This window comes from Stomoxys calcitrans, chromosome 1 (assembly GCF_963082655.1).
Source record: "Stomoxys calcitrans chromosome 1, idStoCalc2.1, whole genome shotgun sequence".
Classification (NCBI taxonomy): Eukaryota; Metazoa; Arthropoda; class Insecta; order Diptera; family Muscidae; genus Stomoxys; species Stomoxys calcitrans.
This window is the reverse complement of record NC_081552.1, coordinates 267,142,545-267,161,325: the sequence shown is the minus strand read 5'-3', so window position 1 is coordinate 267,161,325 and position 18,781 is coordinate 267,142,545. Positions and strand designations below refer to the sequence as shown.

General features: G+C 38.0%; 2 protein-coding genes across 2 annotated transcripts; both read left to right on the top strand.

The window, feature by feature from the left end:
• Window positions 1–10,541: 10,541 nt before the first annotated feature.
• Window positions 10,542–11,418, top strand: LOC106091900 (arylalkylamine N-acetyltransferase-like 2). Its single transcript, XM_013258594.2, has one exon. It carries the CDS (start codon window positions 10,593–10,595, stop codon window positions 11,229–11,231), a length of 639 nt encoding a protein of 212 aa, XP_013114048.2. The 5' UTR covers window positions 10,542–10,592; the 3' UTR covers window positions 11,232–11,418.
• A 5,570-nt stretch (window positions 11,419–16,988) lies between these two features.
• Window positions 16,989–18,138, top strand: LOC106091901 (arylalkylamine N-acetyltransferase-like 2). The gene has a single exon (XM_013258595.2). The coding sequence runs from the start codon at window positions 17,128–17,130 to the stop codon at window positions 17,788–17,790; it is 663 nt and encodes a 220-aa protein (XP_013114049.1). The 5' UTR covers window positions 16,989–17,127; the 3' UTR covers window positions 17,791–18,138.
• Window positions 18,139–18,781: the final 643 nt, after the last annotated feature.

Sequence of the window (18,781 nt, the reverse complement as noted above, 5' to 3'; positions counted from 1 at the left end):
TCATCTAAAATTCCAATTTTTCGAAGTGATCACGAACTAACCTTAGTTTTTCTGTACGAGGCTTAGTTAAGGAGATATTGCCACTTAAAGTTTTGGAAGGAAAAAATTAACTTTTTGGTCGATTTTCATCAAAAATTGCAATTTTTCGAAGTGATCACCAATTAACCTTATTTTTGCTTTACGAGGCTTAGTTAAGGAGATATGGCCATTTTGAGTTTTGAAAGGAAAAATTACCTTTTTGGTCAATTTTCATCAAAAATTCCTTTGTTTCAAAGTGATCACGAATTAACCTTAGTTTTGCTCTACGAGGCTTAGTTAAGGAGATATGGCCATTTTAATTTTGGAAGGGAAAAATAAACTTTTTGGTCGATTTTCACCAAAAATTCCAATATTTCAAAGTGATCACGAATTAACCTTAGTTTTGCTGTACGAGGCTTAGTTAAGGAGATATGGCCATTTTAAGTTTTGGATGGGAAAATCAAATTTTTGGTAGATTTTCATCAAAAATTCCAATTTTTCAAAGTGATCACGAATTAACCTTAGTTTTGCTTTACGAGGCTTAGTTAAGGAGGTATGGCCATTTTAAGTTTTGGAAGGGAAAAATTAACTTATTGGTCGATTTTTATCAAAAATTCTAATTTTTCGAAGTGATCACGAACTAACCTTAGTTTTGCTCTACGAGGCTTCGTTAAGGAGATATGACCATTTTAACTTTTGGAAGGGAAAAATTGATTTTTTGGCCAATTTTCATCAAAAATTCCAAGTTTTCGAAGTGATCACGAATTAATCTTAGTTTTGCTGTACAAGGCTTAGTTAAGGAGATATCACCATTTGATATTTTGGAATGGAAAAATTCAAGTTTAAAAGTATCCGTGGAAACGGAAGTTACAATTGTAAAAACCGTATGCCTCTTATTGAAATCTTCATGTTTATCTGGCGCAATAGAACCACAATGATTTACTTTCATTTATTAACTTCCCCCCTTCAACTTGGTGGCGTTCTCTGTTATGTCATAAACCTTGTACTTTGAATGTCAAGGTAACTTGTTATCTGCAAGAATAATTGACATGGTTGCAAAGATCAGACACCCATTATGAAATTGACGACGAAAGATGAAACAAAAATTCAAACTGATCTGGCAATGTTATCATTTAGTTGGTAATAGCTTTTCGGCAGAGCAATTGAGAGCGATGACCGACGATTTCTATGAATTTCAAGATTTCGATTAACACTGGAGCTCAAATTTAGAACTAAGTGGGATTATGCTTATTGTAAGAAGGGTCTTATAGAGTTTATCATTCCAAATATTATCGAGAAGTGAAATCGGATGATCTGCCTATATATAAGATAATGGCAACCGATATCAATGCTCCCACTTTACATTTGGTCTGCATTGCTATCATGTTTTGAATCGCGGAGCATGTGCATACCAAATATAGATGGGAGCAATGATATGGGTTGGGTAGTGTACCATTAACTTATATGTGCTATGTTCTAATGTGGTCTTATGTGGTCCTGCCACATTTGGCAGAGGGGAGGAAGGGGCTAGTTGGACACCCAATGACAATTTCGTCATTCAGTTTGTAACATCTAGAAATATGCGTTTAAGACCCCAACGTATGTTTTCCAACAACTGTTCTAAGCATGGTCTAAATCGTTTGATAACCTGATATAGCTGCGATATAAACTCATATCCCAAATTGACTCTCCAACCACAATTTATACACGAGTTGCCTGAAATTTTGGAGATGGTATATTTCTATGACTTCCATCTAACAGCCATGACAAGTTCGGTCCAAATCGGTCAATAACTTGAAATAGCTCATAGGGCTGCCTTTTCTACTTCGCGATTAGAGAAAACAAAATCAAATATTAATCATCGAAAATCGCTTGATAGCTTTTCAAATATAGATCTTAAGATCTATACACTTTTGCATGCATTTGAACAAATTGTCGAAGCACTTTTGCCACTCTGATTGAGGTACTTGTATCTTCAAAACATGCATTCTGAATACATCAACCGCTACTCCAGATGTCGAAATACATTGAGCTCTCATTTTATTTTTTACGTACGGGAATAAAAAGAACTCACTTGGTGGCAAGTCAGGACTATACGGCGGTTGACTCATCAAATCGATGTTTTGAATGCTCAAAAATGGAGTTCTTTCGTATTTTTGGAGTATTTCTCTTGACCAATCGACACGAGCCTGTTTTTGAGTGATTGACACATTGTGTGGGATCCAACGAGAACAAATTTTTTTGATGGTCAAACGGTTCATGCAATATTGAATGCTGGTCCAACTATTGCCTAAGGTTGCCTCAATCTCACGATAGGTCACAGGACAATCTTGCAACATCTGTTGTCCCACAGCATCAATGGTTTTTAGAAGAACAACTGATTTTGGAAGACCTTCGAGAAATTCGTTTTGTAGTGAACTACGACCTCGATTTAATTCACCACACCATCGATAAACACTGGATCGATTGATGGATCTTCATGGAATTATGTTGAGTTAATCCAAGTCGAAAATTGTCAAAAATAATAGCACGAAAATGTTCGCGATTTAATTCCATTTTTTGGAGGAGACTATGTTTTTAATTTACTGTAAACAACACAAATAGCGCTCGTATGTCAAAACGTTCTGAGTACTTATAACCAAAAAAATGTCATGCTTTACATTAGAGCTGTCAGTTGACAGATTGCAACACAAGGGTTGTCCAATCCCATTTCCATATTCTTACCATATAAAAAACAAACAAGTAAAAGCGAGCTAAGTTCGGCCTGGCCGAATCTTTTATATATCCTCCACCATGGATCACATTTGTCTCTTCTTAGGCAAAAAAAAGGATATAGGAAAAGATTTGCAGTTGTTTGAAGTCATAGCGAAACACGTCGTGCAAAATTTCAATCCAATCGGATAAGAATTGCGCCCTCTAGAGTCTAAAGAAGTCAAGACCCAAGATCGGTTTATATGACAGCTATATCAGGTTATAAACCGATTGTGTGCCGCAGTATGAGACCTCTTTGGAGTGAAGTTTTTATATGGCATAGTACCTCAGGAATGTTGCCAGATTTATGTAGAAAAAACCATAGCTGAACAGTTTTTTTTCTGATATTCTCGCCAGCATTCGAAGCCAGGCGTTCAGAGTCATAGGCGGTCATGCTTACCTCTGCGCTGCGGTGGCCTCAACATTGGCTGCAGCATATGTATGAAACAATTTTTCATCTTTTAGAAAAGTCGAATAAGACTTTTTATACCCTACACGACCACAGTGGTACAGGGTATTATAAGTTTGTGCATTTGTTTGCAACGCTCAGAAGGAGAAGAGCAAGACTGATAAGTATACCGATCTACTCAGAAGCACTTTCTGATTCAATTTAGTCATGTCCGTCTGTCTGTTCGTCCGTCCTTCCGTCCATGTATTTTTGTAATCAAAGTGCAGGTCGTATTTGTTATCCAATCATCACGAAATTTTGCATATATAACTTTTTTCGCCCAAGGACGAACGGTATTGATTTTGGTAAAAATCGGTTCAGATTTAGATATAGCTCCCATATATATGTATCGCCCGATTTGCACTTAAATCGCCGTAGTAGCTACAATTTTCAAACGATCTGCACAAAATTTGGCACGAATTGTTTCCTGGCTGATTTTAACATCTCTGCAAGATTTCATCAAAATCGGTTCAGATATAGATATAGCTCCCACATATATGTATCGACCGATTTGCACTTAAATGACCGTATTAACTACAATTTTCAACCGATTTTCACAAAATTTGGCACGGACTATTTTGTTACTGATTTTAACATATCCACAAAATTTCATCAAAATCGGTTCAGATTTAGATATAGCTACCATATAGATGTTTCAGCCGATTTCCACTTTAATGACCGTAGAAGCTACAATTTTCAACCGATCTGCACAAAATTTGGCACGGATTGTTTTCTGGCAGATATTAACATATGTGCGAAATTTCATCAAAATCGGTTCAGATTTAGATATAGCTACCATATAGATGTTTCAGCCGATTTCCACTTTAATGACCATAGAAGCTACAATTTTCAACCGATCTGCAGAAAATTTGGCACTGATTGGTTTGCTACTGATCTTAACGTATCTGCTAGATTTCATCAAAATCGGTTCAGACTTGGATGTAGCACCCTACCTTATTATCACCAGATTTGCACTTATTGTATATGGCCGTAGTAACAACAATTTTCAAACGATCTGTTTAATAGTCGGTTCAGATATAGCCCTCATATACATGTATATTTCAATATTGCCCGAATTTATAATTGTAGGGTAGGTGTAGGGTATTATATAGTCGGCTCCGCCCGACTTTTGCCTTTCCTTACTGGTTTCTTGCTGTATTTAAATAGATCCAGCGTGTCACAAAGGCACGCGACATAACTGGATTAATTTTTATACATAGTAAGAAGCTCACCCGCATATCGATAGACGAGTCTGCCCATATTTATTCAATCGTCTGTCCCATCAATAATAATGATAATAATGCAGTTTTAAACGTGTTAAACTTCAAAATTATTCATTACCAGAGTGTTTAGAATACAAACGATGAAGACTTGTTTTTACGCAGCATTTATGTTAATTAGCCAGTGCTTCGTGTGCAATAAACACGGCTTCTTGGTGACAAAAATTTTAAGTCAAATAAAATTCGGAATATACATTTGTGTCAAATGAATGGTAGAACCAGTTATAAATTAAGAAAAATAGCATCATTATGTTGTAGTTAATGTCGGAAAGTTTGTTTATTGTCATCGAAAGAAGACAGACTCACGTTTCACAATGGCAATTTCTATTGTTTTGGGTAAGCTACTTAAGTGAGTAGCAAGTCACAAGTTGTCCATTCCATCATTTTGAATATTATTTCGTATTCATTGAGTTTAGATTCAAAAATACTATTCTGGAGAAACATCACAAAATTTCTAGTGAGGTTTGGAAAATTTAATTTTTTTTTCTTTCCTAAATGGATATTGTTTATGTTGTTTTAGCAAATTTGATATAATATTGCTTATAGACTTATTCGCTGAGATCGAGTATGAATGTAGCGTCTTAAACAAATGAGAGCCGAGCAGCAGCACTTCCTTGTTCAATATGGTCCAGATAGGAAATTACTAGAATATAATTACCATATAGACTGATTGGGGACGATTTTCATTTTACTGTGTGGCCTTATTTCACTATTAAGGGGGCGCAAATGCATTCATTTTAATTTTAAAGCAACAAAATACATACTTTGTGCTATTCTCAAGTTAATGGGAAAGATATTGACTGCATCTATTTCTCATCAGGCTTCCTCATTGCTCTCTTCATGTCAACACGGATTCACAAAATCACGCTCAACCATAACAAATCTGTTATATGTTTTGTCAATGATGCTTTCAGGGGCAATAGACAGACTGATACCGTCTACACGGCTTTTAGTAAAGCATTCGATACACTTCTGATGCTGAAATTAGATTTATATGGTTTCAGTAATTCGGTGTTAAAATGGCTAAGTTCATATCTGATTGGCCGTACACAAAATGTGAAATTTCGTAATGAGATCTCTCAAAAACAATCATTGTTTCCTTCGGTGTATCCCAACTTAGCCATCTCTGCCCGATCTTGTTTTGTCTTTTTATTATACCCACCACCGAAGGATGGGGGTATATTCAGTTTTTAAGTCTGTTTGCAACACATCGAAATATACATTTCCGACCTTATAAAGTATATATATTCTTGATCAAGGTAAAAATCTAAGACGATCTAGACATTTCCGTCCGTATGTCAGTTGAAATCACGCTACAGTCTTTAAAAATAGAGATATTGTGCTGAAACTTTGCAAAGATTCTTTTTACGTCCATAAGTAGTTTAAGTTCAAAGATAGGCTATATCGGACTATATCTTGATATAGCCCCCATATAGACCGATCTGCCGATTTAGGGTCATAGGCCCATAAAAGCCACATTTATTGGGACAGTCAGTTGTTTTGGACCCTTCCTTCGTTAATTTGGCCTGGATCGGTCCAGATTTGGATATAGCTGCCATATAGACCGATCCTCCGATTTAGGGTCGTAGGCCCATAAAAGCCACATTTATTATTCGAGTTTGCCAAAATTTGGGACAGTAAGTTGTGTTGGGCCCTTCGGCATCTTTCTTCAATCTCGCCCAGATCGGTCCAGATTTGGATATAGCTGCCATATAGACCGATCCTCCGATTTAAGGTCTTAGAGCCATAAAAGCCACATTTATTATCCGGTCCAGATTTAGATATAGCTGTCATATAGGCCGATCCTCCGATTTAGGGTCTTAGGCCCATAAAAGCCACATTTATTATCTGATTTTGCTGAAACTTGGGACAGTGAGTTGTGTTAGGCCTTTCAACAACCTTCTTTAATTTGGCCCAGATCGGTCCAGATTTGGATATAAAGGGTGATTTTTTTGAGGTTAGGATTTTCATGCATTAGTATTTGACAGATCACGTGGGATTTCAGACATGGTGTCAAAGAGAAAGATGCTCAGTATGCTTTGACATTTCATCATGAATAGACTTACTAACGAGCAACGCTTGCAAATCATTGAATTTTATTACCAAAATCAGTGTTCGGTTCGAAATGTGTTCAAATTTTGACAAATTTTGTTCAGCGATGAGGCTCATTTCTGGTTGAATGGCTACGTAAATAAGCAAAATTGCCGCATTTGGAGTGAAGAGCAACCAGAAGCCGTTCAAGAACTGCCCATGCATCCCGAAAAATGCACTGTTTGGTGTGGTTTGTACGCTGGTGGAATCATTGGACCGTATTTTTTCAAAGATGCTGTTGGACGCAACGTTACGGTGAATGAACACATTTCGAACCGAACACTGATTTTGGTAATAAAATTCAATGATTTGCAAGCGTTGCTCGTTAGTAAGTCTATTCATGATGAAATGTCAAAGCATACTGAGCATCTTTCTCTTTGACACCATGTCTGAAATCCCACGTGATCTGTCAAATACTAATGCATGAAAATCCTAACCTCAAAAAAATCACCCTTTAGCTGCAATATAGACCGATCTTTGGATCTAAGGTTTAAGGCCCATAAAAGGCGCATTTATTGTCCGATGTCGCCTAAATTTGGGACAGTGAGTTGGGTTAGGCCCTTCAACATTCTTCTTCAATTTAGCCCAGATCAATCGAGAGTTGGATATAGCTGCCATACAGACCGATCTCTGGATTTAAGGTTTTGGGCCAACAAAAGGCGTATTTATTGTCCGATTTGGCCAAAATTTGGGACAGTGAGTTTTATTAGGCCTTTCTATATCTCTTCTAAATTTGGCCCACATCGGTCCAGATTTGGATAAAGCTGTCATATAGACCGATCTCTCGGTTTTAGGTTTTGGGGCCATAAAAGGCGCATTTATTGTCCGATGTCGCTGAAATTTGGGACAGTGGCTTATGTTAGGCCCTTCAACAGTCTCCTCAATTTGGCGCAGATTGGTCCAGATTTGGATATAGCTACCATATAGACCGATCCCTCGATTTAAGGTTCTGGGCCCATAAAAGGTGCATTTATTGTCCGATGTCGCCGATATTTGGGACAATGGTCGTGTTAGGCCCTTCAACATTCGTCTTCAATTTGGCGCAAATCGGTCCAGATTTGGATGAAGCTGCCGTATAGACCGATTTCTCGATTTAAGGTTTTGGCCGCATAAAAGTCACATTTAAAATCCGATTTAGTTGAATTTTGACTCATCCGTGTCGTCAATGATTCAGATGGTCTATATTTGGTGTATGGCTATCAAAAATACCAAAATTTTGTCCTACAAAATTGAACAATGACTTGTACTAATTAGTATTATACATTTTTCACCGGATTATGACGAAAGATGCTTTCCATATATACCCGAGGTGGTGGGTATCCGAAGTTCAGCCGGGCCAAACTTAACGCCTTTTCACTTGTTTATGTTGAATATATTTTTATACCCACCACCATAGGATGGGGCTGTACTAATCTAGTCATCCCATTTGTAATACCTCGAAATATTCATCTAAGACCACATAAAATATATAAATTCTTGATCATCTCGACGCTCTGAGTCGATCTAGCCATATCCTTCCGTTCGTCCCTGCGTCGAAATCACGATAGCGTTCGAATGCGTAAAGCTAGCCATTTGAAATTTCGCACAGGTACTTAATATTGATGTAGGTCATTGGAGATTGCAAATGGGCCATATCGGTTCAGATTTAAGTATAGCTATATAAACCGATCTCCCGATTTGACTTCTTGAGTCCTTACAAGCCGCAATTTTTGTCCAATTTGGCTGAAATTTTGTATGTGGTGTTCGGTTATGACCTCCAACGACTGTGTCAAGCACGGTCCAAATGGGTCTGTAACGTGATATAGCTCCCATATACACCGATCTCCCGATTTGACTTCTTGAGCCCCTGAAAGCCGAAATGTATATCCGATTTGTCTGAAATTTTGCATGCGGTGTTCTGTTAGAACTTAAAACAACTCTGTCATGAACGGTCCGAATCGGTCTATAACCTGATACCGCTCCCATATAAACCGATCTCCCGATTTGACTACTTGAGCCCATACAAGCCGCAATTTTTGTCCGATTTGGCTGAAATTTTGTATGTGGTGTTCTGTTATGACTTTCAACAACTGTGTCAAGTACGGCCGAAATCGGTTTATAACCTGATAAAGCTCCTGATGTAGACTCCATGGTGATGGTTTCCCAAGATTCGGCCCGTCCGAACATAGTACGCCTTTATTTGTTTCAACTCAACCTAGCCCAGTTATAGAATCGTACACATATTTGAAAAAGTTCAGTTTTTCTAGTATCGTATTTTGTTTTAAAAGCCTATAAGTGTTTAGATAGGCTGAATGACAAACAATCACAATCAATCATTGTTATCAGTTTTGTAAATAAAGTGCATTTTATCCGAGTACTTACATATCAGTTGTTTCATTGTAATTGTTAAATGATAAGAAGTTTAACTCAAAGAGTCAGTCAAAGAAATAACAAAGGCGATATCTATTTTTGTTCAATGCAAAGTAATGTGCATGGATAATAAGTGCTAGTTTAGTACAATGGCAATGTATTCTGAGAATGTTGACTACTACCATAGAAGATGAGGGGTTATTTGAATGATGGCAAAAACTTATGAAAGACCTACTGCAAGTGCCCGCAAGCTTTAGGATATGTAGAAGGTTTTTATACCCTCCACCATGGGTATGCCATGGGGGCATACTAATTTCGTCACTCTGTTTGTAACTCCTCGAAATATTCGTCTAAGACCCCATAAAGAATGTATATTCTTGATCGTCATGACATTTTAAGGCGATCTAGCTATGTCCGTCCGTCTGTCCGTCCATCCGTCCGTCTGTCTGTCGAAGTCACGTTAACTTTTGAAGCAGTAAAGCTAGCCGCTTGAAATTTTGCACAAATACTTTTTATTAGTGTAGGTCAGTTGGGATTTTTAATGGGCCAAATCGGTCCATGGTTTGATATAGCTGCCATATAAACCGATCTTGGGTCTTGACTTCTTGAGCCTCTAGAGGGCGGAATTCTCGTCCGATTTGACTGAAATTTTGCACGTGGTGTTTTGTTATGACTTCCAACAACTGTGCTGAATATGGTGTAAATTGGTCCATAATATGATATAGCTGTCATATAAACCGATCTGGGGTCTTGAGTTCTTAAGCGCCTAGAGGGCGAAATTTCTATCCGATTTGGCTGAAATTTTGCACGACGTGTTTTGTTATGACTTTCAACAACTGTGCCAAATAAGTTTAAAATCGGTTCATAACCTGATATAGCCACCATATAAACCGATCTTGAATTTTGGCTTCTTGAGCCACTAGATATAGCCCATCTTCAAACTTTAACTGCTTATGGACAAAAAAAAGTATCTGTGCAAAGTTTCAGCTCAATATCTATATTTTTAAAGACTGTAGCGTGATTTCAACAGACAGACGCACAGACGGACGGACATGGCTAGACCGTCCTAGATTTTTACGACGATCAAGAGTATATGCTTTATAGGATCACAAATGGATATTTCGATGTGTTGCAAACGGAATGACAAAATGAGTATACCCCCATCCTTCGGTGGTGGGTATAAAAATTAGTCGTAATTTATTTCTGAGAATGTAGACTCCTGCCACCGATAACAGCTTGAACGATGAACGATGGCAGAAGCTTACGAAAGACCTACCACAATATGCAACCAGACAGTGCCCACAAGCAAGCAGCAATGTGAATGATGTTTATATTCTAGAAAATTCGCCAGGTCTTATTGCGCAGAGGAATCTATCAGAATTGCATTTCTCTAAGTTCTACAACCCATTGCCTCATTTCTAAAGGCATTGTTATTTTAGCGAACGTGTATTCCAACTGAAAGCCATCTAAATTTCACTGATAAGAGAGTGTTGAAAGCGAAATGCAACAGCAGAACCAGAATTTCCCTCGCTTCCAATAAAAGCTCGCAATTGTCATCGACCATCAGTTGGCATTTAACATCTCAAAGCGCACATAACATTCTATTAGTCAATTGCGATTCCAATCCAAAGGCGCCGGTAGAAAAACTCAACGAAATGATCGAACTTAAGGTCGTTACGAAGCAGGATAGGCCACAAGTCGCGAAACTCTTAAGAAAATACTTCTATCCTGATGAACCCTTGACGGGCAACCTCGAACCTATTGGCACGGCCTCTCCCGCCGATGAGGAATTCATTTTGGACAACATACAACATGGCACCTGCGTTATGGCCATAGACAGGACAACGAATAAAGCAGTTGGAGTTTGTATTGCGGGACCGCAAAGAGCAAATGAGGCTGACCACCTGGCTCATGAAGCCAAAAAGGAGGGGAATACCAAATGGGGCAAGATATTGAGTCTCCTTGCCCGCATTGAATACGAAGCCAAAGTGGCTGAACGTTATAGTGTCCAACGCATTTTGTACATAGTTGGCACCTGTGTCGACTCGTCCATGAGGGGCAGAGATCTGGGAGGTCGTCTCTATAATGCAGTGCGTGATATAGGCAAGGCTAAAGGATATCAACTACTAAGGTCCGACTGCAGCAGTTTCTATTCAGCAAAAATCAAAGAGAAATTGGGATGGGACTGTATCAACACCGTTCACTATAAGGAATTTGTTGATGAGCACAATGTGCCTGTATTTAGCCCCCCTGCACCACATGTCAGCTGTAAATCCTATGCCCTGCGACTGTGATTTTTTTTAAACAAACTTTGTTTGCCCGTTCTGGCGAAGCTCATTGATATAAACATTTGTTCATTTTTTTTTCTTTGAGAATTTTGAAAGTGATGTTTTTGGAAATCGTTAGAATGTTCACCAGAAAATATTTACGAATGATTTTGTTATTTTTTTTATATACATTTTATTTGTAAGTGCTATTTTTAAAAATAATTTATTTATGTGCTAATAAAGCATAATTGTTAAATTTGAAAAACAAGCATTGAATTGTAATCTACTTATTACTTGTTAAAAATAAAATATCAAATATTAGCAATTAAAACATAAATTAAAAAAAAAAATTACAATAATGAGACTTATAAAAATAACTTTATAAAAATAAAAACATTATTATTTAAAACAAGTAAAAGCGTGCAAAGTCAGATATATCAGGTGTTGAAAGTCGTAACAGAACACCAAATGCTAAATATTAGCCAATTCGGACAAAAATTGCCGCTTATAAAGACTCAAGAAGTCAAATCGGGAAATCGGCTTTTATGGGAGCTATATCAGGTTATAGACCGACTAGAACCGTACTCGACAGAGTTGTAGGAATGTGTAACTCCGCACGCGAGATTTCAGCCAAATCGGCCAAAACTTGAGACTTGTAAGGGCTCAAGAATTTAAATCAAGAGATCGATTTATATGGAAGCTATATCCGGTTATAGACCGATTCGGACAGTACTTGACACAGTTGTTGGATGTCATAACGGAATACGACATGCAAAATTTCAGCCTTCTCGGACAAAAATTGCGGCTTGTAAGGACTCAAGAAGTCAAATCGAGAGATCGGTGTATATGGGAGCTATATCAGGATATGGACCGATTCGGACCGCACTTTGCACAGTTTTTTTAAGTCATAACTTAACACCACGTGCAAAATTTCAACCCAATCGAAGTCGAATCGGCAGATCGGTTCATATGGGAGCTATATCCGGTTATAGACCGATTCGGACCGTACTTGACACAGTTGTTGGAAGTCATAACGCAATATGACATGCAAAATTTCAACCCAATCGGACAAAAATTGCGGCTTCCATGGGCTCAAGAAGTCAAATCGAGAGATCGGTTTATATGGGAGCTATATCAGGTTATAGACCGTTTCGGACCGGACTTTGCACAATTGTTTTAAGTCATAACTGAACATCACGTGCAAAATTTCAGCCAAATCGAACAAAAATTGGGGCTTCCAGGGGCTCAAGTAGTCGAATCGGCAGATCGGCTTATATAGGAGACCAGTCTACATGGGAGATGTATCAGGTTATGAACTAATTTGGACTGTATTTGACAAGTTGTTGGAGGTCATAACAAAACATTACATGCTTAATTTCAACCAAATCGGACAAAAATTGTGGCCTGTATGGACTCATGAAGTCAAATCGGGCGATCGGTTTATAAGGGAACTATATCAGGTTATACACCGGTTTGAACCGTACTTAACACAGTTGTTGGAAGTCATAGCAAACCACTACATGCTAAATTTCAGGCAAATCAACCTAACATTAGGACTTGGAAGGGCTCAAGAAGTCGAACCGGGAGATCGGTTTATATGGGAGCTATATCATAATCTGTATCGATATGGACATTTGCAAACCTCAACAACCTTCATCGATGTTAAGTATTTGAGCAAAATTTCACCCCCCCCCCCATCCTATGGTGGTGGGTATAATAAAATACAAATGTAAATGTGTGTCTCAGTGGATGTTTATATCACCACTTAGCGATCTCAGCCACATGTCGAAATGTATGCCAATGCATGGACAAAGTATCTTCTTTAGAGTAAAATTTCACATATTAAAAACAACTCTTCCAACATAATTTCTAAAAAATACATAAAGTAATCAAAACAAGTAAAAAGGCTTTAAGTTCGGCCGGGCCGAACTTTGGATACCCACCACCTCGGGTGTATATGTAAACCAACTTTCGTCATAATTCGGCGAAAAATGCATACCTTATGCCCCATAGCAGCTATATCGAAATATGTTTCGATTTGGACTAAATACTAATTAATACAAGTCATTGTCCAATTGTGTTGGTCTTTTTAGTAGCTATATCTAAAAATAAACAGATCTGAACCATATACGACACGGATGTCGAAAGGCCTGACATAAGTCACTGTGTCAAATTTCAGTGAAATCGGATTATAAATCCGCCTTTTATGGGGCCAAGACTTTAAATCAAGATATCGGTCTGTATGACAGCTATATCCAAATCTGGACCGATTTGGGCCAAGTTGCAGAAAAATGTCGAAGAGCCTAACACAACTCACGGTCCCAAATTTCGGCGACATTGGACAATAAATGCTTGTTTTGTGGGCCCAAAACCTTAAATCGAGAGATCGGTCTATATGGCAGCTATATTTAAATCTGGACCGATCTGAGCCAAATTGAAAAAAGATGTCGAAGCGCCTAAGACAACTCTCTGTCCCAGATTGTAGCAAAATCGGTTAATAAATGTGGCTTTTATGGGCCTAAGACTCTAAATCGGAGGATCGGTCTATATACCAATTATATCCAAATCTGAACCGATAGGAGCCAAATTGACGAAGAATGTCAAAGGACCTAACACAACTCAATGTCCCAAATTTCATCAAAATTGGATAATAAATGTGGCTTTTATGGGCCTAAGGCCCTAAATCGGCGGATCGGGCTATATGACAGCTATATCCAAATCTGAACCGATCTGGGCCAAATTACCGAAGGATGTCGAGTGGCCTAATACAACTCACTGTCTAAAATTTCATCAAAAACGGATTATAAATGTGGCTTTTATGGGCCTAAGACCCTAAATCGCGTGATTTCAACAGACAGACGGATGGACGGACATGGCTAGATCGTCTTAGATTTTTATGCTGATCAAGAATATATAAACTTTATAGAGTCGAAAATGGATATTTCGATGTGTTGCAAACGGAGTGGGTAGACAAATAAAATAAGATTTTTGTCAGCGGATTTTTGGACATAAAACGGCAGATTTAATTTTTGCTGATTTAGCTGACCGATTTATTTGCAACTACAGCAGCATCATGTTTGCTAAAATAGCAGTAATGTCTGCTTTCCCATTTTCAGCAGAACGCAATTCTTATACGATTTGACACCAAATTTTGCACCATGACTTACATGACCTCCATCATCCATCCCAAATATGATCTGAATTGGACCATAATTTGATATAGCTACGATATAAATCGATTTCCTGATTTTACTTCTTGAGCCAAAAATGTTTGTTCGAATTGACTGAAATTTTATTCTATGATTTCTACTATGACACCTGAACCAAATTTGTCCATTGCTTAATAAATCCCCCATATAAACCGATCGTTCGATTTTCTCTCTGAGCTTTTATTCTTAACCGATTTGACAGAAGATTTCTACGATAATTTATGCTGCGACCTCCAACATCTTTACCAATTTTTATACCCACCACCGTAGGATAGGGATATATTCATTTAGTCATTCCGTTTGCAACACATCGAACCTAAAAAGTATATATATTTCGGATAGTCGTAAAATTCGAAGACGATTTAACGATGTCCGTGTGTCTGTCCGTCCGTCTGTTGTAATCACTTTACAGGCTTCAAAAATTGAGATTATGAGCTGAAATTTGGCATAGATACGTCTTGAACGGGCCAAATCGGATCATATTTGGATATAGCTGCTATATGGACCGATTTTCCGATAAAGGGTCTAATGCCTATAAAAACCTAATTTTTCATCCAATTTGCTGAAATTTGAAACAGTGAGTATTTTAGGCCTCCCGATATCTGATCCAAATATGATTCAAATCGGACTATATTTAGATATAGCTGCCATATAAACCGATCTCCCGATAAAGGGTCTGGAGCCCAAAATAGTTGTTTAGAAGTTCAGAAATTTTGAATGGACTTTTTAAAAAGGTTTAACATTTTTAATTTAATGTCAGCAGACAGTGTTTGCTGATATCAGCAGACTAATTTTTCTGGATGTAGAAGCCTTAGTTCTTGCCCGATTTGGAAAATAGAAACTGAGTTAACAAGGGTAAGCTTTTTGCAGAATCCATGGTGGTGTGTCCTAGATTTCGTTCGACCGGACTTAGCATGCGTTTAATTAAACTTTTTCAGCTCTTTCGTTAGTTTATACCATTCCGTATCTCAAATTAGGGTACATTTATATTTATAATGTTATATCTTTAAAACTTCAGTTTAGATGTAACTCTTTCCATTTCATTTTGTAGTTCTTAGATGGAGCTGTCACATGTGCTCGATTAGCCTTCAAATAAGTATTCCACACACGCTTTGAATGAACTGAACTGTAAATGCAGCACGTTCATCAATCAATGGGAAGTAAAGGGTACGGCTGTAATGACATGCGACATGTGTGTGTGTGTGTGTGGAAGTACAAAAGGGTTTATGGCTTTTAAATTTTCTTAAGATTTTCCATAAGTTATACACTAATAGAAAAATTGATACCAAATCTGATTATTTCGGAACCAACGGTATTGATAGTGAAGCAATTCCTTATGTCATCAAAACAATAGCAACTTGCATGGATAAAATTTGAAATGAAAAATTCCGTATGGTATTAGATTTATTACCAAATAGTTATTGGTTTTAATACCAAACCGTGATGGCTTTAATACTATTCTAGTTGTAACTTGATCATTCCACAGCACAATGTTGTTTAGTTCGCTTGTGCATTGTAAAATAATTTCAAAAAATAAAGTTACATCTGGACAAACTCGCTTCGTTTTATTCAGCCATTGATTGAGTTTCCACCCCGACGGCAACACCATTCGTCTGGTTTTGGAGTAATACCAAATGGTATTTAAAGTAGTTGTCACTAAGATGAATAAAATAATACCAACAGGTATTTGCCAGGCACCATCTTTTCATCAGTGTACTCGAATGTAAGTGACACAAGTATGTACGGTGCCAAATGATGTTACACTTTGATACAATCATTTTATAGACTGCAATGCTGCTGCTGTCAGCTGTCAATAAGGCAGAAGCCAATGCTGCAACATGTCTTCTTGCTGACAGTTGCCGAATCAATGAACATGCTCGTACCATAACCACAGAGTATTGCGAAGGGGAAGGGTAATCATTATATTTGGGTTTTACTAAATAGTATTCCGTAATTTTTTTTGCAATATATCAAAATATTTATTCTAGATTGATCCCTTTGCAGTTGTGTCTTGGTTTCATAAAAAGGCTATGTTTCCTCCGATTTACCTTAAAATTGCAGCAGTCAGTTGTATTAAAACTACACAGAACAATCTGCCGATTAAGCGTCTCAGGGTGTGTGCCAATTGATAACAGTTCACTATAGTGAGAAAGTTTTCTTCACTGGTGACAGAAGTTTTCAATTCACTAAGCCAAACGGTAACTTTCTCACTTTGGAAAAACTTTGTATTCGTCAAAAATTCTTTGATTAATTCATCATTAAAGATCTTCCAAATTATCGTTTTTCACAAATGAAATTCCGTTGTCAAAAACTTCGTTTATGGTTAATTAAAATTTTTTCGGTGTGTATGTATAGAACAGCACGTTGTGCTACGTCATCATATTAAACACTTACACAAAAAAAAAAACATTCAACAAATGCTGACAAAGCTCTCTTAAAATTTCTTCCATCTGGCACACGAGTCTCTTCATAAATTAAAACATGCGATTATAGAATTTCTCTTTCTCTCGTTTCACGTCAACATGTGCTGTCTCCGCAGCATTTTGCTATGCCCACGTTTAGTATCATTCACGGTCTGGTCGCAGCAACAGCATTGCGTATCGCTCGTTCATCGGTCACTGACTGCTACACTGCCACTGCCTTTGCCGCTGACTGCGAGACAATATCATCATCTCTTAGCAAAACAGCTGGTCAATTATAGAGGTATTCGAAATATGACGTCGACTAATATGACAGACAACGATTACCGCATATGCCTCATCCAGCCAGACGATCGTCAGCGTGTTTTGGATTTTTGTCGTATCCACTACTACACCGAGGAACCTCTTACTGTGGGAACGACACCAAAGCAACAAGACAAAGCCGATGAAGATTTCAACATGTCCAACATTCAGCATGGCACCTGTCTGATGGCAGTACACGCCCAAAGCGAAGAGATTGTGGGGGCTGTTTTAGCGGGCCCCAAAGGTCCCGATGAGGCCGAACATATCTTTGAAGAGGCCGCCCAGGAAGGTGGCTCAAAGTGGGGTGTAATCCTCAAGTTCTTGGGTTATGTGGAACGCGACGCAAGCGTTTGCAAACGGTATGGTGTCGAAAGAGTTCTGCATGCGCATGTTCTGGGCGTAGATGGCAAAATGCGTGGCCACAACATTGGAGGCCGATTAATGAGCGAGCTGCAAAAGTTGGGAAAAAACTTGAATTATGCACTCTTAACGGCCGACTGTACCAGTTACTATTCGGCTAAATTGTGCGAGCGACTTGGTTGGGATTGTGTGAATGTTGCCTACTACAGAGATTATGTCGATGAAAACCAGCGGCCAATCATTACCCCCCCACCTCCCCATGAGTGTTGTAAGACATACGCTGTGCGGCTTTGACAAATTGTCCATCGATGGTGTTTCTCACTTTAAGCAGATATGAAATTTCCAAAAATCTTATCAAGAGTGCCATAGAAAACTCAAATGAAATAGAGCAGAAAATATATACTGAGAGAAAATTTTGTTGCTTAGAATTTCGTTGTGACAGCAAAGTGAGAAATACATGAAAACTGTTTTTAGTTATAAGATTCATGACTGTTATTTTTTACACCAACACAAGTACTCATTACAATTGCAATAAAATTTTTATATATAACCGAGTTATAGATTGAGCCAACCGTTTAAAATAAAATCAAGAAAGATCGTCCTAAGTTCGGCCGAGCCGATTTTTATATACCCTCCACCATGGATCGCATTTGTCAAGTTTTATGCGCGGTATCTCTTTTTAGGCAAACAAAGAATATTGAACAAGAACTGTTATGGTTCAAATCGGTCTATAACCTGATATAGCTGCCATATAAACCGATATTGGGTCTTGACTTCTTGAGCCTCTAGAGGGCGTAATTCTTATCCGATTGGAATGAAATTTTGCACGACGTGTTTTGTTACGATATCCAACAACTGTGCTAAGTATGGTTCAAATCGGTCCATAACCTGATATAGCTACCATATAAACAGATCTTGAATCTTGACTTCTTCAGCCTCTAGAGGGCGCAATTCTTATCCGAGTGGAATGAAATTTTGCACGACGTGTTTTGTTACGATATCCAACAACTGTGCTAAGTATGGTTCAAATCGGTCTATAACCTGAAATAGCTACCATATAAACCGATCTTGAATCTTGACTTCTTGAGCCACTAGAGGGCGCAATTCTTATCCGATTTGAATGAAATTTTGCACGACGTGTTTTTCTGTGATTTCCAACAAATGTGCCTAATTAGATTCAAATCGGTCAATAACTTGATATAGCTGCCGTATAAACCGATCTTGGGTCTCGACTTCTTGAACCTCTAGAGGGCGTAATTCTTATCCGATTGGAATGAAATTTTGC